At 51.3% G+C, this 27,002-nt stretch overlaps 2 protein-coding genes across 6 annotated transcripts in view; one reads left to right on the top strand and one right to left on the bottom strand.

The window, feature by feature from the left end:
• Positions 1-12,742, top strand: part of ELMOD3 (ELMO domain containing 3) — a 28,131-nt gene extending 15,389 nt beyond the window's left edge. For all 3 annotated transcript variants that reach the window (XM_035001170.1, XM_035001171.1, XM_035001172.1), the window contains 4 exons: positions 1,629-1,759; positions 10,782-10,858; positions 11,195-11,322; positions 11,842-12,742. In XM_035001170.1, the coding sequence (XP_034857061.1) occupies positions 1,629-1,759; positions 10,782-10,858; positions 11,195-11,322; positions 11,842-12,044 (539 nt within the window). In that variant the 3' untranslated portion in view covers positions 12,045-12,742. The remainder of the gene's footprint in view (positions 1-1,628; positions 1,760-10,781; positions 10,859-11,194; positions 11,323-11,841) is intronic.
• Positions 12,743-13,775: 1,033 nt separating this feature from the next.
• Positions 13,776-27,002, bottom strand: part of CAPG (capping actin protein, gelsolin like) — a 29,159-nt gene continuing 15,932 nt past the window's right edge. For all 3 annotated transcript variants that reach the window (XM_035001174.1, XM_035001175.1, XM_035001173.1), the window contains 9 exons: positions 21,457-21,492; positions 21,103-21,275; positions 20,860-21,014; positions 20,489-20,656; positions 18,959-19,108; positions 18,540-18,632; positions 17,950-18,082; positions 16,034-16,122; positions 13,776-15,033 (listed from right to left, as the gene is read on the bottom strand). In XM_035001174.1, coding sequence (XP_034857065.1) covers positions 14,968-15,033; positions 16,034-16,122; positions 17,950-18,082; positions 18,540-18,632; positions 18,959-19,108; positions 20,489-20,656; positions 20,860-21,014; positions 21,103-21,275; positions 21,457-21,479 — 1,050 coding nt within the window. In that variant the 5' untranslated portion in view covers positions 21,480-21,492 and the 3' untranslated portion in view covers positions 13,776-14,967. The remainder of the gene's footprint in view (positions 15,034-16,033; positions 16,123-17,949; positions 18,083-18,539; positions 18,633-18,958; positions 19,109-20,488; positions 20,657-20,859; positions 21,015-21,102; positions 21,276-21,456; positions 21,493-27,002) is intronic.

The following is a 27,002-nucleotide window of genomic DNA, read 5'->3' as shown; positions in this document are numbered from 1 at the left end:
TTGTTCATTTGTTTTGTTTCTTAAATTCCACGTGAGTGAATACTTGAAGTACTTTTCTCAGCCGCATACTTTCTCGTCTCTTGTGGGACTCAGATGACAGATGTTAGATCTTCTGTGCTGTTCCACAGGTGAGAGGCTGTGTTCATTTCTTTGGATCTCTGTTCTGTAACTCATAGATCTCCAGGGCTCTGCTCATTTTGTTTTGTTTTGTTTTTTCTCCCTATGTTCAACAGATTGGATAAGTTCTATTGTTCCATCTTCTGTTTCACCAATTCTTTCTGCTATTGTCTCTATTCTGCTCTTGAGCCCATCGAGTGAGTTTTTAATTTTAGTTATATTTTCTGTTGTAAGTTTTTTATTTGGTTCTTTATACCTGATATTTCTTTGCTGAGACTTCCTATTTTTACATTTTTTTCAAACTGTGTAATTATTTATCAAAGGCATTTTTATGATAACTGCTGTAGTAGTTTTCTATTGTTGCTGCAACAGATTACCACAAATTTAGTAGCTTGAAACAACACAAACTTATTAAAGTTAATTTATTTATTCAAGTAATCTGTACACCCAACATGGGGCTCAAGCTCACAACACTGAGATCAAGAATCACATGCTCTTCCAATGGAGCCAGCCAAGCACCCAAAAAACAAACTTACTGTCTTATAGCTCCGTAGCTCACGGGTCTGACACAGGTTCACTGGGGTGAAATCAGTGTGGCAGAGGGCTGCATTCCCTTTTGGAGACTCTAGGAAAAACTCCATTTCCTGGCCTTTTCTATCTTCTAGAGGCCACGTTCACGCCTCCTCCTCCAAAGCCAGGAACAGAGCATCTCCCTGAGCCTGGTTTTGTCCTCACATCTCTTTCTCTGATTCTGTGCTTCTGCCTCCTTTTCTCACTTTTAAGGACTCTTCTGAATACCTTGGGCCCACCCAGAGAATCCGGGATAATCTCCCTATCTGCAGATCGGCAACCTTAATTCTACCTATGATCTTAACTTCCTCTTGCCATGCAACAAAATATATTCCTAGGTTCTAGGGATTCGGACAAGGACGTCTTTGGAGGGGCCATTATTCTGCCTATAACTGCTGCTTTAAAATCCTTGTCAGGTAATTCCAACATCTGTGTTATCTCAGTGTTGCTATCTATTAAGTATCTTTTCTCATTCGAATTAAGATTTTCTTAGTTCTTGATGTAACAAATGATTTTTTTTTGTTGTATCCTGGACATTTGGGGTATTACGTAATGACACTCTGGATCTGCTGTAAACCTTTTATTTTAGCAGGCATCCTCTGACACCGCGCCAGTGGGGGAAGGAGGGTGTCACCTCATTACTGCTGGGCAGGGGTAGAAATTTAGGTACCCCATTTGGCCTCTGCTGGTTCCACTGGCTAAGAGGGGGCACAGGTGCCTCATTACATGACTCATTACAGGAGTCCCATGTGGACTCCACTGACATCACAAGGGTGTGGGGCTCAGTCCAGGCTCCCCAATATGCTCACACTACCTTGGTGAAGCTAAGGGGCACCTCATTACAGTCAGGCAGGGGTGGCCAAGCCCTTGAAGCTCATGGGAGAAGGGACTTCATTTGGCATTGCTCACCATCACCCTTCAGTTACTCATCTCGGTTACAGGAGCGAATCCAGCCACAGACCTGAGAGGAGCAGGCTTCCTTGCCCTCCTGCACCTGCTGTACCTGGTGATGGACTCAAAGACCTTGCTGATGGCCCAGGAGATTTTCCGCCTGTCTCGTCACCATATCCAGGTGGGGCTTTGCGGGGAAGCCAGAGGAGAGGGCTGTGGAGACTTTGTGGGTGCAGGGTGCTCCTAAGCAACCAGGAGGGCCTCACGGGGGCTGTCCGTAGTTGCTCAAGGCTCTCAAGACAGCCGAGGCAAACCAGGGCCAGGCTTCCCCCGCTAGCCTGACCTGCGCTAGAATCTGAGCTCCACCACTTGTTAGCGTGTGTCTCAAGCAAGTGTTTCAACTCAGAGCCTTGGTTTTTTCATCTGTAGGATGGAAATCATGGACACTTCAGCTGGACAATTAGGAAAATTAGATGTGTACAAAGGCACTAGGCATAGCTGTGATGCTAATGTGTCAACTCACTGTCCTCCCTGAGGACACCCCTTAAACAGTACTAATAGGTTCTCCTAACCCTGAAGGAGGAGAGGTCGCCTGTATGTGCCCCAGAGGAGATCTACCTGTGAGGGTCAAGGGACACATGGTCTTACTGATAGGCCAGAAGTGGCTTCTGTAGCCTTTGGTTTGTCCAAGCCTTCTCTGGTGTTGGGTTTAATGGTTTTCCCAGGCAGTAAAAGGTGGTAGTCCCGCTGTTTTAGAAAACAAATCTGTCCCATATCCTGCCATTCACCTATGCCACATGCTGGCACCTGGAATTCATCCACTAAACAAATTTCTATTCAGCATTCCCTATGCTAGTTATTGTGCTTAGTGCTTGCGGTACATCAGTGGACAACGATCCTTCTACCAGAGAAGACAAGGCAGTGAGCCTAACACATAAATGATAGAGTACATTCAAAGGTGGTGAGTGCTAAGGAGAAAAAACAAGTAGGGTAAGGTTAGGAGAATATGGAGAGTATTTTATGGGGTGCTCAGGGTAGCTCTCACAAGAGGGTGAGAGGTAAATCAGACCTTGAAGGAGGTGAAGATGTTAGCCCAGTTGGTGTCTGGGGGAGAGCATTCCACACACAGGGAGCAGCTAGAGCAAAGGTCCTGAGGAAGGAATGTGTCTGGCACTTGAAGGGGTAGCAGGGAATCAGCTGGAACAGAAGGAGCCCAGGAGAGCAGTCAGAAGGGAGGTCCTACGGCTAACAGGGACCAGACGGCAGAGGGCCTGGTAGGCTATGATAAGCACTTTTGATTTTACTCTGAATAAAGTGAGGGTTTTCACAGCCTGGAATACATGATCCAACCTAACACTTTTAAGTGTATCGTATCAGCTGCTAGGTTGAGAATAGTCTATAGTGAGGGCTTTTATAATCAAGTCAGAGATGATGGGTATTTTCAGAGGAGGTGGTGTGAAGTGGTCAGATTCCAGATGTAGAATCTTGAGCTTATGGGCTTAAGAAAATAGAGCCAATTGGGGTGCCTGGCTGGCTCAGTTGGAAGAGCATGTGACTCTTGATCTCGGGGTCGTGAGTTCAAGCCCCACACTGGGAGTAGAGTTTACTTAAAAAAAAAAGAGAGAAGGAAGGAAAGAAAGAAAAGAAAGAAGGAAGGAAAGAAAGAAAGAGGGAAAGAAAGAAAAAGAAAGAAAGAAAGAAAAAGAGAATGAAAAGGAAGGAAGGAAGGAAAGAAAGAAAGGAAAGAAAGAAAAAACCAGCATCTTTTTCTCATGGATTGATGATGGGTGTGAGAAAAAGAGATTTTTAGTCTGAGTAACTGGAAAGAGAGAGTGGCCATTAACTGAAATGGAAAAGAAGGAGCAAGTTTGGGTGGGGTTCAGTTTGCCATACAAATTTCAGATTGAGGTTTTGCATTTTTGGCAAGAACACCGGGAGTGATGTACCCTTCTCTGTGCCTCAGCTCGGAATGTCTTACTACTGAGGTGGTTGGCTTGGGTCGTATGGTTAAGGTGATGTCTGCCAGGTTTCTCCACTGTAGTTATTATTTTTCCCTTTGTAATTAATGAGTATCTTGGGGAAGATACTTTGAGACTGTGCAAATATTCTGTTTTTCCTCAAACTTTGTTCTAATGGTGGATTTCTGTTTCCTTCATTTTCTCTCACATTTATTAATTGGAAGAATTCCAATTGTCTGTGTTCTTCTATTTATTTATTCATTCAGTTACTTTTTATATCAATGTGGGCTCCTGGATATTTATTTTATTCTATGGGTTATAACCCAGTACTATTGTTACTTATTTTGTTGCTCACATTGTTTCAGCTTTGGCCATTTTAGAAGCTCCTTCAGGTCAGCACTTGCGCCCTTTCCTATGCCCTGTTTTGTTTTTTAATAAAGATTTTATTTATTTAATTTAGAGAGACAGAGACAGAGATAGAGAGAACATGAGCAGGGGAGGGGTGGAGAGGGAGAAGCAGGCTCCCCGCTGAGCAGGGAGCCTGATGTGGGGCTCGACCCCAGGACCCTGAGATCATGACCTGAGCCAAAGGCAGATGCTTAACAACTGAGCCACCCAGGCGTGCCCCCCCACCTCATACCCTGTTTTGAGCACTTTTTGGCTCTCTGGACACCAGAAGATGCCATCTTATATTTTCCCTGTATGATTTCCAGCCCTGGAATTAACCACTTCTCCAAGGAGCTCTCTCGCTCCTTTAATTGGAGAATGACATTTAGAAAGTGCGAGCGGAGGGCCAGGTATGCACGCTGCTCGTAAGTCCTCACCCTTCTAGGCCCTCTGAGTGGACGGAGCCTGCAATCTACGTCTGTGGCAGCTCTGGTAGGAGCGGCCTGAGGTGGGGAGCTCGCCTGTCCCGCCCCGGCTGCCCGGATACTGCCTGAGGGAGAGGAGTCCGCGAGTAAGGGGCTGAAGGTCACACCTGCAACATCGTAGTCAGATCATTTTACCTCAGAGGGCTGGAGTTGGTCAGGCCGGGGTTGCCAAACCAGACTGTTGCAGTGACGCGTTGTTGGCCACGTGACGTAGTTCTCACGGGGTCTGCTGCTGCTTTTGTAACATGGGAAAATAATTCCAACCCTGCAGAATTATTCTGGGTTGGAGATAAACTATGTGAAGTGTCAAGCGCATTAGTCATTCGGTGAGTGTCCGTTATCAAGGTAACTTTTGATTTTCAAGAGTAAAAATACAGCACACACACACACATACACAACACACGCACGCACGCATGCGCGCAACACAACTGTTGGTAAGGTAGATGCCTTATTTATTTATTTATTTATTTTTTAAAAGACTTTTTATTATTTGAGAGAGAGAATGAGAGACAGAGAGCACGAGAGGGAAGAGGGCAGAGGGAGAAGCAGACCCCCCGCTGAGCAGGGAGCCCGATGTGGGACTCGATCCCGGGACTCCAGGATCATGACCTGAGCCGAAGGCAGTCGCTTAACCGACTGAGCCACCCAGGCGCCCACGTTTTTTATTTTTAATTTATTTATGTGTGTGTGTGTATCTTAGGTGGATCCCTTTTTTTAACCCAAAAGTTCTTGAATACAGAACAAATAATCATATGGTTCCTGCCACTGGGGCAGTTTTTCATTTCTAATGTCTACTCAGTATCTCTGTATATTTTTGGGAAAAGCACCTATTAAATCTTAAGGCTCGGGCGCCTGGGTGGCTCAGTCGGTTAATCATGACTCTTGGTTTCAGCTCAGGTCATGAGATCGAGCCCTCCATCAGACTCTGCACTCAGCATGGAGTCTGCTTGCCCCTCTCCCTCTGCTCCTCTCCTTGCTCATGCTTTCTCACTCTCTCTCAAATAAAATCTTTAAAAAAATTTTTAAATAAAAATGAAAAAATAAATCTTAAGGCTTCACTTATGCCTGTCTATTCCAGGAAACACTGGAGGAGGCAAGAGTGGGACTTCATGAGTATCTGGTCTTGAGATATATTGAGGCCCCACAAGTTGAGAATGTGGGCATTTTCTGTGGTCTTCATGATGCAGGGAGGTAATTTCTGGGTTCAGTTTGAGAACTGTACCTGTTAGCTTCTGCAATGATGCAGTCTTGTGCAGCAACACTGCTTCACCATAATAGACTCCCAGAGGTTGAGGAGTACCTCAGCAATCCAGCCCCTCAGAAGTGCTTATAGTTCAAGGAATTATACAATAAATCTTATTTTGTTTTATTTTATTTTTTAAAGATTTTATTTATTTATTTGACAGAGAGAGAGACAGCAAGAGAGGGAACACAAGCAAGGGGAGTGGGAGAGGGAGAAGCAGGCCTCCTGCGGAGCAGGGAGCCCGACGCGGGGCTCGACCCCAGGACCCTGGGATCATGACCCGAGCCGAAGGCAGACACTTAATGACTGAGCCACCCAGGCACCCCTATTTTATTTTTTAAAAGATTTTTTTCATTTATTTGAGAGAGCATGAGCATGAATGGGGGGAGGGGCAGAGGCTCCCCACTGAGCACAAAGCCCTATGAGAGGCTCCATCCCAGAACACCGAGATCATGACCTGAGCTGAAGTCAGACGCTTAACCCAGCTGAGCCATCCAGGCACCCCCAGCCCTTCACTTTAGATGGAGGCCCAGAGAAGGGAAGTGACTTGCCGAAGGTCTTACAGCTAATTAATATTTCCTATAGGTCGTCTCTGACCTCAGGGTCTCCCTTCTTGTGATTTATGAAGGCTCTCTTATAAGAGCTTCTTGCAGAAATATGGAAGCCAGGATAGAGGGTTATCGCCAACCCAGAATTCCTCATTTGAATGAGGGGAGGGAGCAGGCCATTCAGATACCTGTGGGAGGAGCATCGCAGGCAGAGGCAGCAGCAGGATGAGAGGAGATACTGGGAACTTGATCAGCAGGGACCCAGACTGACCAGTTTGGCCAATCTGTTTCTCATCCCTTCACCTTCTGGCCTCTGTGGGATTTACTGGGGATTTATGTTTACTCCTCCACAATATGCATGTCAGACAAGAAGATAGAATAGCAGCTTAGCCTAATAAAGTAAGAGGGCTGGCACAGGCAGCAGGAAGCTAGACGCTAGTTCCATCTGTATTATTGAGCTATGATTTGAGACGAGTCACTTAGTCTCTCTGGGCCTTAGTTTGGCCTAAACAATTCCAAGGTCCCTTCCAGATTTATTGTATAATTCCTTGAACTATAAGCACTTCCAAGGTTTTATTTTTTTTTTATTTATTTTTTTTAAAGATTTTATTTATTTATTTGAGAGAGAGAATGAGATAGAGAGAGCATGAGAGGGGGGAGGGTCAGAGGGAGAAGCAGGCTCCTCGCTGAGCAGGGAGCCCGACGTGGGACTCGATCCCGGGACTCCAGGATCATGACCTGAGCCGAAGGCAGTCACTTAACCAACTGAGCCACCCAGGCGCCCACTTCCAAGGTTTTAAAGTAACACTTGACCTCGAGCCCTTATGAATCTTGAAAACACCATTTTCCAGGAGGCGTGTGTGAGATCAGAGGAGCAGCTGGGGGACACCACCCCTGCCCGCAGCCAGTCCTGTTCTCTCCTGAGGGGAGGACTAAAGTTCCAGGTACCCGTGGTACATCCTGCTAAAGGGGAACTGGCCCAAAAATACAAGTGCCAGGGTGGGAGGAGGGCAGACTCCCATGAGTCCCAGCAGGGCTTAGCCCACGCCATGCTGAGAAGTGGAGCTCTTACACAAACACAGAGGCACAGGGCCCATCGGGCTACTTGCTGGTGGGTGAGGAAGCACCTTCTAATTGTGCTTAGTCACACACACACACTTCTTTGGCCTTCTGAGCAGTCTCCATCCATTGTTTCATTCCGCCGACATGACAGGCCGGCGAAGAGATAGGGCAGCGATGATCCTTGCAAATCTGTTTTCCAGCAAAGGAATGTGAGGGTCAGAGAGGTAAAGCTAGTAAGTGGTGAAGCTGGGCCTGAGACCCGCCTCCTGACAGCAGGCCTAGCAGTGGGCTCCTTACAGCAGCGGTGGTCAGCCAGCAGCCCACTTCAGAGGCCCAGGCCCCTCCCCAAAACTACTGGGTTGAAACTCCAGGGCTGCTGAAACCGTATCAGCAGCCCCCACAAAAGATGACTCGGTCTTCCTTGCTTTAGGATTCAAAGGTGGTTAAGCCCGAGTGTGAGGAATGAAGAGAAATGAAATCTTAAATGGAAACTCAAAATGGTCCAGGTCTGATGTTCTCTGCTGTCCCTCAGTCCATTTCCTAAACACAGCCTCCAGGTGGTATTTTGGCTCCAAGCAACACTTTTCAGGGCCAATGGAACTGCTGGAGAAAAGGAGACGTTTAGATCTGAATTCCAGTTTTTCCCTACTTTTTAATAAGTGGGCTTGGTAAGAATGTTCCCAAGAGTGAGTGAATGCTAGTTTTAGATCCTCTGTTAATTATGTTGCTACCATATTCTTGTTCCTATATTTATTTTTAGACTGAGAGAAGGCAAGGGAGGGGGCAGTCTTATACAAGGATGTGGTAGGTAGGCAGTACGTGAAGGCATGACTGCGTGGCTGCGGACCTCAGCCACTCACGCTGGGGCAAGGGTAACGATGGTGGGCAGTTGTTAGCACCTCCTCGGGCCAGCCCTGTGCTTAGTACTGTGCATATGTGATCGAAATTACTTCCGACAAGAACTCTGGGAGTGGGTCCAGGGAGAGATAATAGAAAATGTGAACTGTAGGTAATGAAACCTATCTTGTAGAGTGTATGTGATGTTAGTGACTTGACCCCACCCAGCATGGCACGTGTGTCAGGGTCCCCAGGACCACCCCCAGTTCGATGATGCGCTGGGAGGACTCACGGGACTTGGCCTGTAGTCGTACGCATAGCTGTGATTTAGTCCAGCAAAAGCAAAACCAGCAGAGGGAAGGAGTGCATGGGACAAATCTATCGGAAATCAGGCATGGGCTTCCTCCCAAGAGTCCTCTCCCAGTTGAATCACACGGCACATGCTTAATTCCTCCAGCATCGAATTGTGCAGCACGGGAAACGTTGTCAGCCGGGGGAGCTCAGTATAGAGAGATTCAATGCCCAAGGTTTTTATGGGGGGCAGTCGTGCACACACCATCTGTGTAGCACATACCCAAATGGCAGAATCACAGAGAAAAGGCAGATATTCAGCATAAACCATATTGTTTGTACAGACAGCTGAGGCGCATGAATCATCCTGAGGGAATGGTGGGAACCCTCCTCAAATCCAGGTTCCCAGGTGCCAGCCAGGGGCCACCCTTGCAAGCAGGCCTTTCTAAAGACAGAGTCTCAGATCCTGGTGCGTTAACTCTCTCCTGCACAGCACTCAAAGGTACTTCCTTTTTGGTTTTAAGAAATGGAAAAGCTAGGGCACCTGGGTGGCTCAGATGGTTAAGCGTCTGCCTTCAGCTCAGGTCATGATCCCGGGGTCCTGGGATTGAGTCCCGTAGCAGGGAGCCCGCTTCTCCCTCTGCTTCTGCCTCTCTCTCTCTCTCTCTCTCTCTGACTCTCATGAATAAATAAATAAAACATTAAAAAAATTAAATTAAAAAAACTTAAAAAAAAAAAAAGAAATGGGAAAGCTAAGTCTCATACAGTGCAGGTGGCCTTCCTAAGGACACAAAGCCAGTAGGTGGTCAGGCCAAGATCTGGAACCCAGATGCCACAGAAGACCCCGAGAAAAATCTTTATGGAGCAGAAGACCCTCGACAGTTCAGTGCTGTCAGATAGAACTTTCTGCAGTGAAGAGGCGGTAATATATCAGCACTGTTCGAAATAGTAGCTACTGAGCGCATGTGGCTATTGAGCACTTGAAATATGGTTAATAGGACTAAAGAGTTGAGGTTTTTTCAACTAAGGAGTTGCATTTTTTAAATTTTGCTTAATTTTTTAAAAACAATTTTATTTATTTGAGAGAGAGCGCGCACAAGCAGGGCGGTGGGCGGGGGGGCAGGGGCAGAGGGAGTGGGAGAAGGAGACTCCCCACTGAACAGGGAGCCTGACACGGGGCTCGATCCCAGGACCCTGAGATCATGACCTGAGCCAAAGGCAGACAGTTCACCGACTGAGCCACCCAGGTGCCCCAAAGTTGTTTAATTTTTAATTAATTTAAACTTAAATGGTTCTCTGTGTCTACTTGCTGTCATACTGGACAGCACAGTTATGCATCATAATGTAATGGCTTTTCTTCTCAGGGGAAGCAGATGGGATAGACTTTGGCTCTTGCTCTAAACTAATGAGTGCACTGATCTGTGGGTCCCTCTCAGTGGGTGTCCTTGGGTATGTGCAGCAGTGGAAACTAACATGTAATATATGGAAATGCCCTGGGAAAAGCCCTTGTTCATTTTCTTAGGTTTTGTTATTAAAGAATAGGAAGGATGGGGCACCTGCGTCGCTTGGTGGGTTTAGTGTCCAACTCTTGGTCTCAGCTCAGGTCTTGATCTCAGGGTCATGAGTTCAAGCCCTGCTTTGGGCTCCACACTGGGCATGGAGCCTACTTAAAAAAAAAAGAGAAAAGAAAAAAAAGGAGCTTGCCCCTCCAAAAATAAAGCATTAAAGTAGACCCCACAGTGGATTCTGAGGCCCCTCCTGGGGAAGCAGCCCCGGTGAACCCCATGCTGCCCCCTCTTTGACCCGCACAGCTAGTTCTCAGGCCTCCATTATTGACAAATGGGGTGTGCCAGCAAGTCAGGTTTTTACCTGCTTTGTGCCTGTGCCATCTCTACTTTTGAATGAAGTGCTTATGAGCAGTCAAATAAGATGCCTAGGAAAGGGGAGAAGAGATTGTAGGCACCTGTACGGCCAGATAACCAAGCCTCACCCCGCCTGTGTTCAGCCTGACCCCAGGGGGTGGTGTGGTCCTTGGGCAGCACCACGGTGGGTCTGGTGAATGAAGGCCAAGGACAGCCCATGGGTCGGGATGGTGAAGAGGCTGAAGAGCTTGCACGGGGTTATGCCCGCCAGCCTGCGTGTAAATTATCCTCAGTTGGAATCCTGGTTCCACCTCCTCGGGAAGCTCTTTTCGGGTCCCTGAGTCCCAGCTTCCTCATCTGGGAAATGGGAGGATTATTGGGAAAATCAAGTGTGAACATCAGCAATGTCAGCTGCCGCCTCCCGGCCATGGTTGTCACTGCTGCCAGGGGGCCTTGCTGGGTTGTGGGTGGCGGGCCCAGAAGCCAAGAGCCGGGGCTGCCACTGACCCTCCTTGCCCGCTCCATTCCAGCAATTCCCCTTCTGTTTGATGTCCGTGAATATCACCCGCATCGCAATCCAGGCATTAAGGGAGGAGTGCCTCTCCAGGTGAGTCCCCTCTCCAGGTGAGTCCCTGCACTGCAGGCCAGCCCCCCCCCACCCCGCCCCAGGCTGCTGGCTGGCTGACCAGAAGGACGCAGCAGAGCCTGGTTCCCTCCCGCTCCCACCGCATTCTCCCAGCTCGTTCTGGAGACCTGCAGCTCCCCAGGGAGCCAGGACAGAGCCCCTCCCCCCCCACCACCAAAACCAGTCTCCCAACCCTGCCCTGGTGGCGAAGGCTGCCTGCGGAATGGCTCCCTGGGGGAGTCGGGCCGGCGGAGGCACCCAGCTGTCAGCCGTGCTCCGTGGTCCGCTGCTGAGCACACTGCCCCCCTTGTGCCATAGGGAGTGTAACCGGCAGCGAAAGGTGATCCCAGTGGTGAACAGTTTCTATGCCGCCACCTTCCTCCGCCTTGCACATGTCTGGAGGACGCAGGAGAAGACCATTGCTGACTCTGGCTTTGTCCTCAAAGGTGTGCTCTTTCTTCTTGGAGAGACCTGAACTCCCTAGCGTGTCCCCACTCCCCACCTGCCCAGGTTCAGGGACCTCAGTGTGGTTGCTAGACTAATTTGGGCTACAGTTCCCTTCCCCCTAACCGCCCTCCCCCCCTACTTTCTCAAGCTCCAGCTTCTCAAAGTCTCCATCAGCCCACCACCCTCTGGGGCCTGCTAGCTCCCCTTTCTCTGCACCCCCCTCCTCCCTTCTGGCCTCAGACTGAGGGTGGTCATATTTTCTGAATCAAAAGTTGGGTCCAACAGTTGGACTGGCCATTCAAAGTTGAGACTGTCCTGGTCAAGGTAGAAAGTGTGGTTGCTGTGGCTTTATTTGGTCCATCATCCTCCCTCTCTGGTGAGCTCTCCACCTTAGAAGACTCCTTCACCCTCCACTCCACAGGGTCTAGGATGGGGGTACTGCCTATGGCTGCTGGGCCCGGACTGGTGTGCAGTCCAGAGCCCCGTCAAGCCTTTTGTTCTCCAATCCTCTGTTCCAGACTTGGAGGTGTTGGCCAAGAAGAGCCCCAAGCGGCTGCTCAAGACCCTGGAAATCTACCTGGCTGGAGTGTCAAAGGGACAGGCCTCATTGCTGGGAGCACAGAAGTGCTTTGGGCCACAAGCCCCTCACTCCAAGGATCTCACCTTCACAGGCGTGTGCGACCTGCCGCCACATTCATCCGAAGGCATGTGGCTGATCTGACCAGCCCAAGGCTGACAGAGACTTAAAAGATGGGCCACAGGGGCATTGGGAGGGTGCACGGCGCATTATGCCAGGCGTACCCGGGCTGGGCCTGGTCAGGGAAGCCAAGGACCCTCACCCATGTGAGACATTAGGGATAGTTAGACCCACCCTGCTCCCCACAGACCCGCCTCCAGGGCAAGGATTTGCCAGAATTGGAGTTGAGCTAGTTGAGAGTTGGTTTCCAGGTAATCTCGATGAGTGGATGGATCATAAGGTGGGAAGGCCCTGCCTGGATGTTCCCCGTATGCCCACGCTGAGAGATATTCCCACGCCGAGGTGCCAGATTCTGGCTCGCTGGGCAGCTGGGCTCTCAGGCCTTGGGTGTCCACAGGACCGGGACCCTGGAGCTAGAATTTGAAGGGAGAAGGTAGCCGTGGCAGCAGCCAGCAGGGGGCAGCATGAACCAGGGCAAGAGGCCTTCTCTCCATCCTCTCCCCATCCCTCAGCCCCGCTGTTGATGACACAGAACCGGCTGTCCGGTAGGTGTCTCCATTACTGCCCATCCCAACTGCCCACCAGCTGGGCACCCCCTTGCTCACACTCCCCACCCCGTGGAGGTGTGTAGTTCCCATCAGGGATGGCTTTCTGGCCTGGTTGAAGGAAGGAGGAAATTCACACACCAGCAGTTTTTGAATAAAAGAATTGTTCCAGGTCAAGGGTCCCAGTGGTTTTCCTCCAAGACAAGCCTTGCCCTTTCCTGTGGCCCTGTTGTTCCAGGGCCTGGTGAGAGACAGGGGCTCCAGGAGAGAAGGTTGCTCTGCCCTGGCCAGGCTCCCACCGAGTGTATATGGTGTCCATCCTGCACTTAGAGGCCAAGACTCCTTGTGCACTCTAGCCAGGGGGCAGGGCGGCCCTGGCTCTGGTTAAGATTGCTGTGTTTTTTCCTACATTGGCTTCTGGGGAAGCCATTGTAGGAAACATTCCTCATGTTTTTTCCTACATTGGCATCTGGGGAAGCTAGTAGCTCTGTTGCTCCATTCCTCCGGGCCAGGGTATCCTGAGCTGGGGAGACCCCACTACACCACTCTCCTGTCCTCTGTACTCCGTCAAGTAGACCCATGAAGACCACGGTTTCGCCCCTGCACGCTTCTCCAATTCTAACCCACCAGAGCTGCGGTGCATTGCAGAGGCGGGACGACACATAGCCACCCTGGTATGGCAGAGGACTCCCCACTGCTGTTAGCAGGATGCCTCAAGGGCAGGGCGGTAACGGATGGCAGTTTGCCTGCGCCATCTTGGCCCAACCTGAACTCATCCTTTGTCCACTTTACTTCCTCCAGCCTGGGTGCTTAGTGGGCCTGCAGGGTGGCCAACAGCTTCCTGGGCTTGGTGAGGCTGGGACGCAGAAAGGCTGTGGCTCAGCCTCCACTTCAGAGTGTCCGTTCCGTAGCTCCTCCCCTGCAGGTTCCTTCCGCTTGCTCTCAGACCAGGCTAACCCCGGAGACCCGACCGTGAATGCCCAGCCTGCACTCTGGCCGGGAACCAGTCCATGTGGGCTTCTAGCTGGAGGGGAGGCCAGTGGCCTCTGCAAGAGCCCTTTCTAACCAAGTCACTCCCTGTGTAATGTCCCCAGAGTGCTCAGCTTCAGACCTTGGGACATTAGCAACAACGTTGTCCAGGGATTAAGTTGTGGTTCTCTTGGGGAAGGGGGAGGGGGGCCGAAACCCTTTGAAAGTAGATGCAAGAATCTTAACCTGTGCATTTTATTTAGGAAGGGCCTATCTAGGCCTTCCATGGGAGATGTAAAATGCTTCACAACCCTAGAAAGTCAGGATCTGGTGCCCCCTTCTTCGCTCTCCTTTGCAAATCATCCCTGGCACATGCTGTCTGTGGAGGCTGTCGGGTGGACCACTGCACAGCTCCTCAGAGAGAAGTCGGGGGGGTACACAGAGAAGCGGACTTTCCTGTGCTGTTTTGCACAAAATCAGGATGAACGTGGTTAGAGTATGTTGGGGATTGAAGAATCCAGCTGATCAGAGCTCAGAAGCCGCATCGCCCTTGGGGCCCAGGGGTGGGAGTGGGTCAGGACAGCTGCAGCAGCTCAGCCTGGCCTCCTGAACTCCAGTCCAGACTTACCAGCCTTGCTCCTGCCCCCGGATCCTGCCCTTCCGGGTGGGAGCACTTTGAGTTACTCCGTTCTCCTATTTGGCTCTCTAGCCTGATACTCCAGCCACCGCCCCATGATACGGGAGAATGAACTAAGGCCTAGACAAGGAAGAGCAACTTGCCCAGGAGGACACGGAGGCAGGTAACATCCGATGCAGACTCCGTGACTCTCCACACTCGTCTGGGGCTTTCCCCGGCCCTACAGTGGCCCCGCGCTCGTCGGCCTAACGTGATGTGATGCGCCCATGTGGTGACAAGCCAGACTTGGCGCGCAGCGGCAAGAAGTTGTCCTCTTGGTCGGCAAGCGTGTCGTTTGGGAGCCGCCTCACAGTGCTTTCTCAGGGCAGCTGAGATCCTGGCTCAAGCAGAAGGGCGTCCCGAGCCTGCTGCCCCAACCTCGTCCCAGCGGGGTGTGCGGCTGAACTGAACCCTGGCTGCAAGCAAAGCCGGGGCCCAGTGCTGGGCCCCTTCCCCACCGGTTCCCAGCAGTCCCCGCCAGCCCTCGGGGAGCTCCGGGCCCCACTGCCTCGATGGTGCCAAGTCCGCTCCAGACCCTGAGCTGGGCAGCGGGCGGCCACCGGGTCCTCCTCTGCCCCAGCCCGTGGATAAGGCCCGGTGACTAGCGGGGGGAGTGAGGAGTAGCTCAGGGCAGGCAGTGAGGGCAGAGAGCGGGGAAAGCACTTGTCTCCTTTATTGAACAGCCTCGGGGCTACCTCCGCAGGGGCCAGGCAGCCGGAGGAGAAGAAAGCGGGCAGGAGGCGGGGGGCGCCCCCCCTCATTTCCAGTCCTTGAAGAATTGCTTGAAGATGGGGCTCTCCCGGCCCTGGGGCAGAATCTCCACCTGCAGGGAGAATGGGGGAGAAGTCTAGCCCACGAGGTTCCCACTTCTGCCTCCACCAGGCAAGACCGGAGCGGAGCCACGGAGGAGGGTGCTGGGCGCTGTCCCGGCCAGGTATGCCCCTGGCCGAGAAATAAGCCAAGAGATGGGACACGGGCTGAGAAAACAGATTGCTTCAAGCACTGGGGTGCGCAGTTCGAGAGACGCACCAGTCATCGATAAGCCTTTTCAGCTCCCCTCGGAATGACTCGTGGAGTCGCTGTGCTGGAGCAATGGAGGCAGGACGAGCCGGGACAAGGGCCCAGAGCAGGCACAAAAGCTGCCCACACCAGGCTCTGGGCTGCCACGTGAGTGCTGCCCAACATCCTCTCAGGAAACACCGCGTACTTTTGGGGCGCCTGGGTGGCTCAGTCAGTCGAGCATCTGACTCCTGGTTTCGGCTTAGGTCATGATCTCAGGGTCGTGAGACTGAGCCCCGCGCTGAGCAGAGTCTGCTTCTCTCCTTCTCTCTCCCTCCACCCCTCCCCCATCTCGTGCTCGTGCACAAGCGCACTCTCTCTCTCTCTCTCAAATAAATCTTTAAAGAAGGAAAAGAAAACACCATGTACTTTTATTTTTTTTTTATTATTTTTTTTTTCTAAAGATTTTATTTATTTATTTGAGAGAGAATGAGAGAGAGCATGAGAGGGGGGAGGGTCAGAGGGAGAAGCAGACTCCCCGCCGAGCAGGGAGCCCGATGCGGGACTCGATCCCGGGACTCCAGGATCATGACCTGAGCCGAAGGCAGTCGCTTAACCAACTGAGCCACCCAGGCGCTCCACCATGTACTTTTAAATGTTGAAGGACTAAAAAGGGCTTTCGCACTGGAGGGGGCCGGTAGCAAGGCCTGACCATTCCTGACTGTGCCCGGGGATTTGCTGCCCTTCTTGTCTGGTCTGCAGGGGCAAGAGGCCGCAGGAGGAGCCCCAGGAGGAGGGGGTGGGGCACCCAGGTATCTCCTCACCTGAGTGTTGGGGGCATATCGCATGCGGGAGATGAAGTCCTCGGCCACTTGGAGAGCCGCCTGCCGCTCCTTCTCGTTAGCTTTTCGCCCTGGATTAGTTGGAAGGGGATTTATTTATTTATTTGTTTGTTTTTAAAGATTTTATTTATTTGACAGAGAGAGACACAGAGAGAGAGGGAACACAAGCAGGGGGAGGGAGAAGCAGGCTTCCCACAGAGCAGGGAGCCGGATGCGGGGCTCGATCCCAGGACCCTGGGATCATGGCCTGAGCCGAAGGCAGACGCTTAACAACTGAGCCATCCAGGCGCCCCAGAAGGGGATTTTTTTTTAAAAAAGAGTAGGGACCCTCTCTAGCCCACATCCCATTTTCTCAAGGAAACTTAAGGGAGGGGTCCATAGAATAGCCGGCAACTTTTAAAATAAACAGACTAGGAGATGCTAAGATGCCGAGGAGTCTTTGGAGGTGTGAAGTCAGCCCCTGGAGACTTCCACCCCGGCAGCTCCGTGGGATGAAAACTGTTCTTTCTGCCTGCTCTAATCAAAACCTCCTGCTTGGACCAGGGCCCCACGGATATGCAGGATTAGTGTTCCCAGTGGCCTGAGACTCTAAATCAAGAGCCCCACCCTGGGACACCTCACCAGGGGAGTCTGTCAACTGTACTGCTGACAAGTATCAACAAGTATCAGGCCTTTTGTGTAAAACGAAATAGGACAAAAGGGTGTGATTTATTATAATCTCACTCCCATAATGCCAGACAGCCATTAGGCCTGCCACCTAAGAGCTTATAAAAAGGAAGAACATACAGTTATCCATTCCCTCCTGTGGGCTGTCCCTCTACTGCAAGATGTGCTCCAGTGTAAGGCAAGATACTTCTCTTCCTGGCTCCCAATTTTCTTGTTGTTGTTGTTTATTTTTCCTCTGGTTTCTCTTTCCAAAATGGTTCAGTTCTTTGCTTGGGGTTAAATTCCCTCCCGTGGGCATCTGGGAACCCCTCAAGCTCGGAACCGGTTCCATGGGAAAGGTACCCTGTGGCAGGAGGGCAAGGGCAGCCCCAGGGCCCCATCTCCAACCACCCCCACCCCAGCTCGTAGAAAGCTGCCATGCTCCTTGCTGCTCTGGGCCTTCCCTGAGCCCAGAGTATTACTGGCCAGGAGCAGCTACCCTGGGAACGCCTCATCCTTCCGCATCTTCCTCACCAAGCTAGGGCTGCGGGTTTCTCTTGGCTTTGGTTGCCCCCACAAATATTTACTGAGCAAGTGCTATTTCGTCACGACACCAGAGATGATATGGTTCCTGCTTTCAGGACGGTTATAATCTGGTCAGGGAGGTAAGACATGCTCAAGAAAAGACAAGCATGGAGAAGTAAAGAGGTTCCCAGGGTCGGTCAGAGACTCAGAGCTTTGTTTCACCATTTTCAGAGTTAGACCAAGCAAACAGGCTTATACACAACAGTGTTTCTATCTCCAGCCAATACAATTTCTTGGAAAAATGAGTTCTACTAGTTCATTACCCAGGGCACAAAGTGAGATTTAATTTAAATCTCTCCGTCACACCCCAAGGCAGAATGGCAAGACTGGGGTCCCAGCAGCCCCGAGGGCTTACGGCTGCTGTAGGACAGCAGTTCTCAAAATGTGATCCTGGACCTCCAGCAAGGCCTGGGACCCAGCTGGATATGCAAATTCTTTGGTGGTGTTGGGGGGTGCGGGGCGCCCAGCCATCTGTCCTAACAGGCCCTCCGGGGATTCTAAGGCTTGCTGATGTTTCAGAAACTTTGCCTGGAATTTAGTGGGGGGAGCAGCAAAGAGAAAAGGCTCAGTGGCTCCCTGAGGCTGTTTTTGAAAGCAGTCAGGCAGGCTGAGCCCTTCAGGGGGAGCAGCTGCAGGGGCCCCAGGCTAGAATGGAGAAGCCACTGTACCCTTCCAGATGTAGATCTTGCCACAGAGCCCGTTGTCCAGCACGAAGCAGTCATCCGACAGCAGCAGCTCAAGGGCAAAGGGACTGGAGTCGGCCACCCTGGTCAGGTTCATCTGTCCGGTGGCATCAGAGACCTGGGGGACGATGGGCAGTGCCAGATCCCATGCCCTGCCCCCAGCACACAGCCCCAACCTCCGCCCCTAGACCACAGCCCCCATGGTCCCCACTCACAGCCCCTGCCCAAGGAGCAGAGAGGAGCCTGGGCACCCCTCCCCTCACGTCACCCTCAATCACTGCAGCGCCGAGACCTTGCATCCATTTGGAAATTAAGTGTATTCCAAATTACAAATGAATGCAAAGAATCCAAAAAAGTCAAGCTCAGCACTGGCTTCACACCTCCTTCTCCAAGAATGGGCCGGAAGTGAAGTGGTCTTTATCTCCTCAGGAGGGCCGGACATCCATCCATTTCCCAACCTCACCTCGCTCGAACCCTGGATAAACCACCCTGCTGCCCAACCCAACCTTCCCCGGGCTTCCTCCTCTCCCGTCAGCACGCCCTGCCCCAGCCCAGGGCAGGCCCAGAGTGCCCACCTTATACAGAGCCGCGGCCTGGGCGTTTGTCCGGTCAGCTGTGAGATCTTCCTCAGGGTTGCCCTCCTTCAGAGCTGGCTTGGGGCCCAGGACCTGGAGGGGCCAGGGCGGGCCAGGTTTCCAGGGATTCCTGGGCACCTGCCCCAGACCTTCCCAGCCCATCATGCCCAAGGCTACCACGTCTGGGGAGGCAAACCGTGTCTTGCACAAGGGCACCCAGCAGAGGCGAGTGAGGGCTGGGTCCAGCCCAGTCCACCTGCCAGGCCACTGGTCCATCCGCCCAGAGGGGCACTTTACTCTGAATCACACGAGGGCACCCTGTGAACTAGCCACAGCCCTAAGCAGTACCCCAGACCACCCACCCGCACCCCCCTCAACCCCCCAGCTCCTCCCGGCTGCCCACCCCAACGTCCCCCAACCTGGATCATCTCGGCGGGCTCTTCCCCATCCGTGACAATCTCCACCTGGGCCTTGCCCTGCCGCTCACTGTCCCGGATGGCCAGGGCCAGGTCCCGGGCCTTGTTGCGCTCCAGGATGTTGGACTTTCCACCACACCAGGCGAAGATGTTCTGGAAGGAAGTGGGGAGGCTCAGCTGCCTGCATCACACCTGTTGAGTGTGTGTGTGTGTGTGTGTGTGTGTGTGTGTGTGTTGGGGGAAGGGGCCTGAAGAAGGGCCCCTGGAGGCCAGACCATCTAAGACAACACGACACTCGGCGGGAGTGTTTCCCTGGCCAGCCCCGTGTCCCTCCCGCTTTCTCTCCACAAGGCTCACCGGCATGTACGTGAAGGTCTTTTTTTTTTAAAGATTTTATTTATTGATTTGACAGAGAGAGACACAGCAAGAGAGGGAACACAAGCAGGGGGAGTGGGAGAGGGAGAAGCAGGCCTCTCACTGAGCAGGAAGCCCAATGTGGGGCTCGATCCCAAGACCCTGGGATCATGACCTGAGCTGAAGGTAGTTGCTTAACCGACTGAGCCACCCAGGCCCCCACATGAAGGTCTTTTATCTTGTCTGTAATCTCTCTCTCCCGACTGGAAAGCAAGCTTCATTAGGGCCTGAGCATTTTGTTTTGTGTTGCTCTGCTTTGTTCACAGCCGCGTGCCCAGTACTTCAACAGAGACTGGCACGTATTTAGACACATATCAAGCACTGAATGAATGAATGTACGAGTGAGCGGAGGGGAGAACGGCATCCGTGAGGCCCGCACCTCACACGGCTGCCTGCGCCGCACTGCACCTGTCGGCCCCCTTCCTCTGCCGCGGGCTGCCTCCCGCCTCGAGCCTTCCGCACAAGGCGCCGTCCAGACCCTCCAACAGTCTCGGGACCCAGCTCTCAGGCCCCGCAACAGTTTTTGCTCCCACTGCTCCCGTCCCCACCCAGGGTCCCCGTCAAGCTAGTCCCCTCCGTGCTGCCCGCATGCCTGTCTGCACCTGTCCGCCTCCAGTGCCTCAGCCTCAGCCCCCCTGTGCCTTCACCCGGAAAGGCTTGTCCCCCTCCGAGGTCTAGTCAGAGGGCACCTGCCCGGGGCAGTGGCGCCAGCGCCCGCTAGGGGGAGCCCTGCCGCCCCAGGGCCCCTCAGCACAGGCCCCTATCACATCCTGCGGAGCATCGCGGCAGGTGACAGGCCTGTGTTGGCTGCCTCCCCGGGGCAAGCCATTTGTGGTCCCCGAGCTGGCTCAGAGTAGGCACCAGAGACTCACTGAGGGACTGGCTGAGCGGACAAACGAACGAGAGGTCTGGCTGGCCGCGAACTCAGAGCTACCGAGGCTCCAAGGGAGGGAGAGAGTAGGCTGCCGTGTTAGGGACGGTGGCCGGACGGCAGAAGGAGGTTGCCGTCTTTTTGAACGTAAGATGTTTTCCTAAAGGCTGGCGCGGCTCCCCGCCTGCTCCCTGGCCTCTTAAGAGCCGGGTGCCCACGCAGCGCTCAGCCCCGCCCTGCCTGCTCACCTGGCCCAGGTCCAGGATGAAGCAGTCCCCGGTGTTGAAGCTGTCCCAGCTCAGTGCCCGCTCAGTGGCCCGGATGTTCTTCTTCCCCTTCACCTGGTACAGTTTCTTGATGGCAGCTGGAGCGGCCCCTGGGGAGGTCTTGTGAAATGCGGACTCCACTCCGCCTTCCTGCGGCCCAGACCGGCCAACCTTAGCGGGCTGACAGGAGGCCCGCGGCCCTCCGCACCCTGTGCCCGCGGGGGCTGGGCAGAAAGGTGGGGAAGACCCAGGCCTGAGGGCGCCTGGGCCTTCTGCAGGGTGCCAACTGGCTGGAAGGAGGAGTGGCTCCGAGAGAAGCCATGGGGTGAGGGCGCTGGGGCGCGGGCTCTGACCTGGTACTTGAGGCCACGTGGGAAGTAGCTCATGAAGAGGTCGGACTCATTGCCCTGCACCTCTCGGTGCTGCACGGGCCGCTCCCCAAGCAGGGTGTTGAGATGCACGGCCAGCACAGCGCAGGCCCCCTGCTCATCCCGGGAGGACTGCTGGCCTGCGGTGGCGGGGAGGGGCAGCGCGAGGCCCGTGAGACCCATGCCAGCCCCAGCTCCACACCCCAGCTGGTGCCCCAGCCCCCTTACCTATCCACAGGTGCAGGTGGGAGAGCTCCTCCGGACCATTGTGCAGCACGAGGTAGGAGTCCCCCGAGAAGAAGACGCCCTGGTTCTCACGTGCTACGGGCACTGGCTTCAGTTTCTCCACCCGCCAAACATGCAGGCCGGGATCCTGCACCGAGGCTGGGAACGGGGAGCCACTGCAGGAGGGAAGGGGGGGGCAGTGGGGGCCAGGGCCCACGAGGAGTGGACCCAAGCAGACACCTGGGAGGACCGGGACGGGCGGGGGCCTGTGGTGTGGGGATGAGGGAAGCTGTGAGGAGGGCAGCCCTTGGGGGTGAAGAAGGGGAGGGATGAAAGGGAATGGGGCACACAGCCTACCTCTGGGGGAGGCGTGTGTACATGCTGTTTCCAGTTCTGGAAAGACAGAAGAAGCCATTATGATTACAGATGTTATGACAACCACCCTTCACACAGGTCTGGGGAGGCCCTTCCAGGTGTCAAATGCTATCATATTCATTAACCACTTCATCTCCAAGAGCCCAAGAGGAGATTACCCTGGCTCCATTATGCAGGCAAAGAAACTGAGGCTCAGAAAATCTAAGTCCAAAGCCACAAAGCTTGTGAGTGGCTAGTGAAAACTAGGTTTCTGACTCCTGGGCCAATGCCTTTCTCTTGCTGTGACTTCTCAGCCATACCTCTCTTCTGCTTCCAGACCCCTAACTCGGCCTTACACGAGGCTGACTGACACACAGCTCTTTAAGCATATTAGAAAAGTCAAAAATCAATAACTTAAGTTTCCACCATAAAAACACCAGAGAAGGAAAAGCAAATTAAGCTCAAAACAATCAGAAGAAAAGAAATAATAAAAATAAGAGCAGAAATTAATAGAAAGAAAAATATATATACAGAGAGAAAATCAATGAAGCTGGTTTTTGAAAAAAAAAATCAATAAAACTGATGAACCTTTAGACAAACTGATTAGGAAAAAGAAAAGACAAATTTCCAATTCAGAAATAAGAGAGATGATTCACTACAGATTCTACAAATACTAAAAGGATAAAGACAATATTACAAAAACTGATGCCAATATATTCAACAAATGGGCAAATTCCTTGAAGGATACAAATAATGAAAGTTCACTCAAGAAAAAAATAGATGACCTGAATAGTTCCAATAGCTATTAAAGAAACTGAATTTGTACTTAACTCCCCCTCCAACTCCAAGTCATGGTACATTCTTTTTAAATTTTATTTTCTTAGATTATTTATTTATTGAGAAAGAGAGAGCATGAGTGGGGGGCGTGCAGAGGGAAAGGGAGAAACGGCTCCTTACTGACCAGGGAGCCCCACCTGGGGCTCAATCCCAGGACCCTGAGATCACAACCAGAACTGAAATCAAGAGTTGGATGCTCAACTGACTAAGCCACCCAGGTGACCCCCAAGTCATGGTACATTCTACCAAAAATTTAAGGAAGACATAGTACCAATTCTATGCAAACTTTTCCAGAAAATAGAAGAGAACAGCTCCCAATTCATTCTATGTCACCAGCATTATCCTGATATAACAAACCAGATAAATATATTATAGAAAAGAAAATTAGGGTGCACCTGGGTGGCTCAGTCAGCTGAATGTCTGACTCTTGATTTTGGCTCAGGTCAGGAGTCTGCTTGGGATTCTCTCTCTCCCTCTCCCTTTGCCCCTCCCCACCATGCTCACTCTCTCTTATTCTCATAAATAAACAAACAAATAAATAAATAAAATCTTTTTAAAAATTAGGCCAACATCCCTTATGAACATAGACACAAAAAATATTATCAAAATTTTAGCTTATGGAATTCAATATATAAAAAGGATAAAACACTAAATGGCATTTAACCCAAGAATGCAAAGTTAAACATCTGAAAATCAATCAACGTAATCCACCTTATTTCTTTCTAAGTCAGCATGACTGTACATAAACTTTGTTTAAACCAAAATCCTGATTTATGTCGCACCAAACATACATTGTACATGTGCCTTTTAAATGAGTAGCCTGAAGGAAGCCATCTTGTTCTTAAGATATTGACCAATGCTCCTACTTCTTGCATTCCTTGACGTTGAAACTCATGGTTCCTACTTATATGCTAATCTATAATCTCTGGAGCTTTTGCAAGATGTAGCAAAGTATATAACCTTGTAAAAACTGTCTATTCTCTGGAGAACATTCTTCCCTGTGAAGAGCATGTTTCCCGGGCAACTGTCCTAACTTGGGCTCAAATAAAACTCTCTTTCTTTCTTTTAGAGATTCTAAAAGGTTTGTTCATTTTGCATCAACTATATATATTGCATTGACAATATATGTGTGTATATACATATATAACCATCTCAATAGATGCAGAAAAAGCATTTACTAAAATTCTACATCCGTTCCTGACTAAAAAAAAACTTTCGGCAAACTAGCAATAGAAGGGAACTTCCTCAAACTAATAAAAGGTACCTACCAAAAACAAACACAGAAACACAAAATCCCTAAAGCTAACATTACACTTAGTGCCTTCCCTAATTCTAAACTCCCGATTCCCAGGCATCAACAATCACTTGAGTATGACCAGCTCTCCTCAAATGCCTCTGTAGGGGACAATCGCAGGCACCCCAAGATAGGCCACTTTGGCATGAACATTATTTTGACTTAAAAGCAATCAAAACCCAACTGGTTCAGTAAAAGTGGTTTACCGCCCCTTTAACTGCCTACTTATACTAGGAAGAGAGCTCTTAACAGATTCCTCTTTACCTAAGAAACTTCCCTGTATAATGGGGCGACCTTTGTTTTCCAAGCATCTCCTCTCACCTTCCTGCTGATGGTCTTTCTCCCCTTTGTATCCTCAGACCCTACCCCTCTCCTTAGCTCCTATTAAGAGTCTTGTTGCTTCACTGTCTTTGGAATTTCCATGTCTGTGTGGATTCCCCATATGTATGCTATTAAATTTAATTTTCTCCTGTTAATCCGTCTCCTGTCAATCTGATTCTAAGTCCAGCAAGAAGGACCTGGAGGGGCAGGGGAGTTTTTCCTCCCCCACACCTCAAACGTCATGTTATTCTATAGGCCACCAGTGAAAGCAACCTTTTTTGGACAAGTTACTCAGGGGGAAAATGGTCAAGGCAAGTATTTAAAAAAAAAAAAAAATATATATATATATATAAATATATATATATATATTTTAAGATTTTATTTATTTGACAGAGAGAGAGATAGCGAGAGCAGGAACACAAGCAGGGGGAGTGGGGGAGGGAGAAGCAGGCTTCCCGCTGAGCAGAGCAGGGAGCCCGATGTGGGGCTCGATCCCAGGACCCCAGGATCATGACCTGAGCCGAAGGCAGACGCTCAGGCGCCCAAAATATATATATTTTTAAAAAATTCAGCAAATGCAGTAGCTACAGCTTCACTCACCATCTCTTTCCTATGTGCCGATTACTACACAGCTTCTTCTTTTTTTTTTTTTTTTTTGGCTTAAAATGCACAGCTCACACACTAGCAAGCACTGTAACACAGTTCACGCTGGGCAGGTGAAGGGCATTTTTGTAAGGTGAGCCTCTGTGACTCAGAGCAGGGGCCTGGGGAATTTCAGGGTGAAGAGGCAAACTGGCACCATGGGGAGCTTCTTGGGGACCGGGGAAGCAGGAAGGGCGAAGGGCCATCTTTAGGGGATGGGCGGAAGAGCAGAGGGTCTTGGGTCTGAGCAGAAAGCGGAGGGAAAAACAGGAGCAGTGGTTACGGATGTCAAATACCACGGGAATCATGACTTCTTTTCCATTCCTAGCTCACAACAGAGCTGAAGGCATTTTTGGGAACCACTCTTTCCCAAAGCAGGAAGTGGTGAGGGGGAAGCTTGGCGGAGGGAAACTTTAATGTTCCTCCATTCCACAGAAGGTCACACGCTTGCCCACATCCGCTGCCACAGGCTACTTACTCAGCCTGTGACTCAGGTCTGAAATGGCGAGGCGGCTGCCCTATGCCCAAGCCAGCGGAGAGATGGTGTGAACAAGAGGGTCAGTTGTTAGCTTTACTGTTTCTCCTTCTGTGTTCCCGATCTGGGAGCTCAGGCCATAACTCAGAAGCAGGCAGCCCCCTCTTGGGACTACAGGTCTCTGGGAGCCACTGCAGGGTTTTGATGAAAGGGGTTTGGCCACCTGCTTCTTCATCATCCTGGCTGCCTGGTAAAATTAGCTTGGGATCTTATAAAACGCAGAGGCCCCGGCCCCAGGCCTGGAGATTTTGATCACAGAGGCGTGGAGTAGGGCCTGTGCATCTGCATTTTGAACATATGTTCCAGTGGATTCTCTGCTGCCAGTTAACTGTCCAGAATGGCACCTCACACCTGCCTTACATCAGAATCATCAAACTCAAAAAAAATCCCAATGTCCAGGCCACACACCAGAACAGTTAAAATCAGAGTTCTGGGGGTGGAGCCTGGATAGCGTGTGTGAGAAGTCCCAGGCGACTCTAAAACTCAGGTCAGGGCGGAAACCCTTGCTGTCCCATCAGGTCCCTGCCCCTTGGCCTTCTGCTCCAGGTTCTGCTCCAGGGGCTACCTGACACCTCTCCCTTCCAGCTGCTCTGCCCAAGCCCACAGCAGCGTGAGCTTTCTCAGCGTGCACGCCCACCCTCAAGTCCAGTATGCACCCTCCAGGCTCAGACCAAACCCCAGCTGTCCAAGGAGCCTGCCAGGGCATTTGGTAGCCTCAGCCTTTTCTGGGAGTGCTCCTGGCCCTCTCACTCGGGAGCAGACACCTCAGTCTCTACTTGCAGGTGGTCTATTAGGATGACCTGACAGCTTCATGTCTCAGCCAGAGCCACAGACTTGCCTGACACTCCTGCGTTCCTCTAGCAGCCCACGCCAGGCTCTATGCAATTCCATACAAAGTCTACGCTGGGAGCTTGGCACTGGGCAGAGTGATGGTGGGGGCAAAGAAATGAGAAAGAACAACCCATGTCTCGTGGTCTAACTGGAGGAGGCAGAGAAGGAGGGAGCCATCACACCCAGTGGGGCCAAAGACAAACTTCCCCTAGGTGGGGAATGTCACAGAATCACAGATGTCAGCGTTAGAAGGAGTCTAAATACTTATCTAAATCTGCTCCGCATCTGCCTCCCAACACATGCCCATACGCACACAGTGCAGGAATCCCTTCTATAGCATCCCTCACCATCCTCCTCTTGAACACTTCTGGTGATGGGGAACTCACCACCTCCCAAGACAGCCTCTTCCATACATACCTCTTACATTAAAACCGTTGCTTCTTCCCACTCTGCCACAGTACTCGGAGTTATGGATCTGCCCCCTCCCCTACTAGACTATAAAGGCCTATTGGGCGGGGACTGTATTTTGTCTCTCTGGACCTAGCTGGAACCTGAAGGGGAGCAAAATATACCACCCCGAAATAAGCCTCTTTGCATGCTGATTCTTTTAAACCGGCTATTTTTAAGAAGCAGCAGACACAGGTGACATTCTGAAAACCAAGTAGAAGTTGTCCTTCATAAGACACATTTACACTTACAAGGGAAATCTCCCTCTGTAAGGGTGTCTCCCACTGCCTCAGGAAGGGAGGGGGAATGACTGTAGCAACTTATCAGAGGGGAAAGCAGCCACTTAAATCTGCATAACAATCTTACCCTTGTTCACCGTGCTTTTCCTGGTAACCTCCCCTAACGGACCCCCAACATCTTTTTTCTTTAGCATAAGATGGTATTTAAGGTGATGGCTTCGACCATTTCGGGGCATTTTCCTGGGTCTCTCCCAAGTATACAGCAGGTATACACGTTATTAAACTTTCCGGTTTTGTCCTGTTAATCTGTCTTATATAGATTTAATAGACCAGCCAAAGAACCTAGAAGGGAAGGGAAAACTTTTCCGCCGCTATAAACCCCACCCTGTGCCCGGCACCCTGC

The sequence above is a fragment of the Mirounga leonina genome, unplaced genomic scaffold (assembly GCF_011800145.1).
Source record: "Mirounga leonina isolate KUSES-001 unplaced genomic scaffold, KU_Mleo_1.0 Mir_125, whole genome shotgun sequence".
Taxonomy (NCBI): Eukaryota; Metazoa; Chordata; class Mammalia; order Carnivora; family Phocidae; genus Mirounga; species Mirounga leonina.
This window is presented reverse-complemented; position numbering and strand designations above follow the sequence as displayed.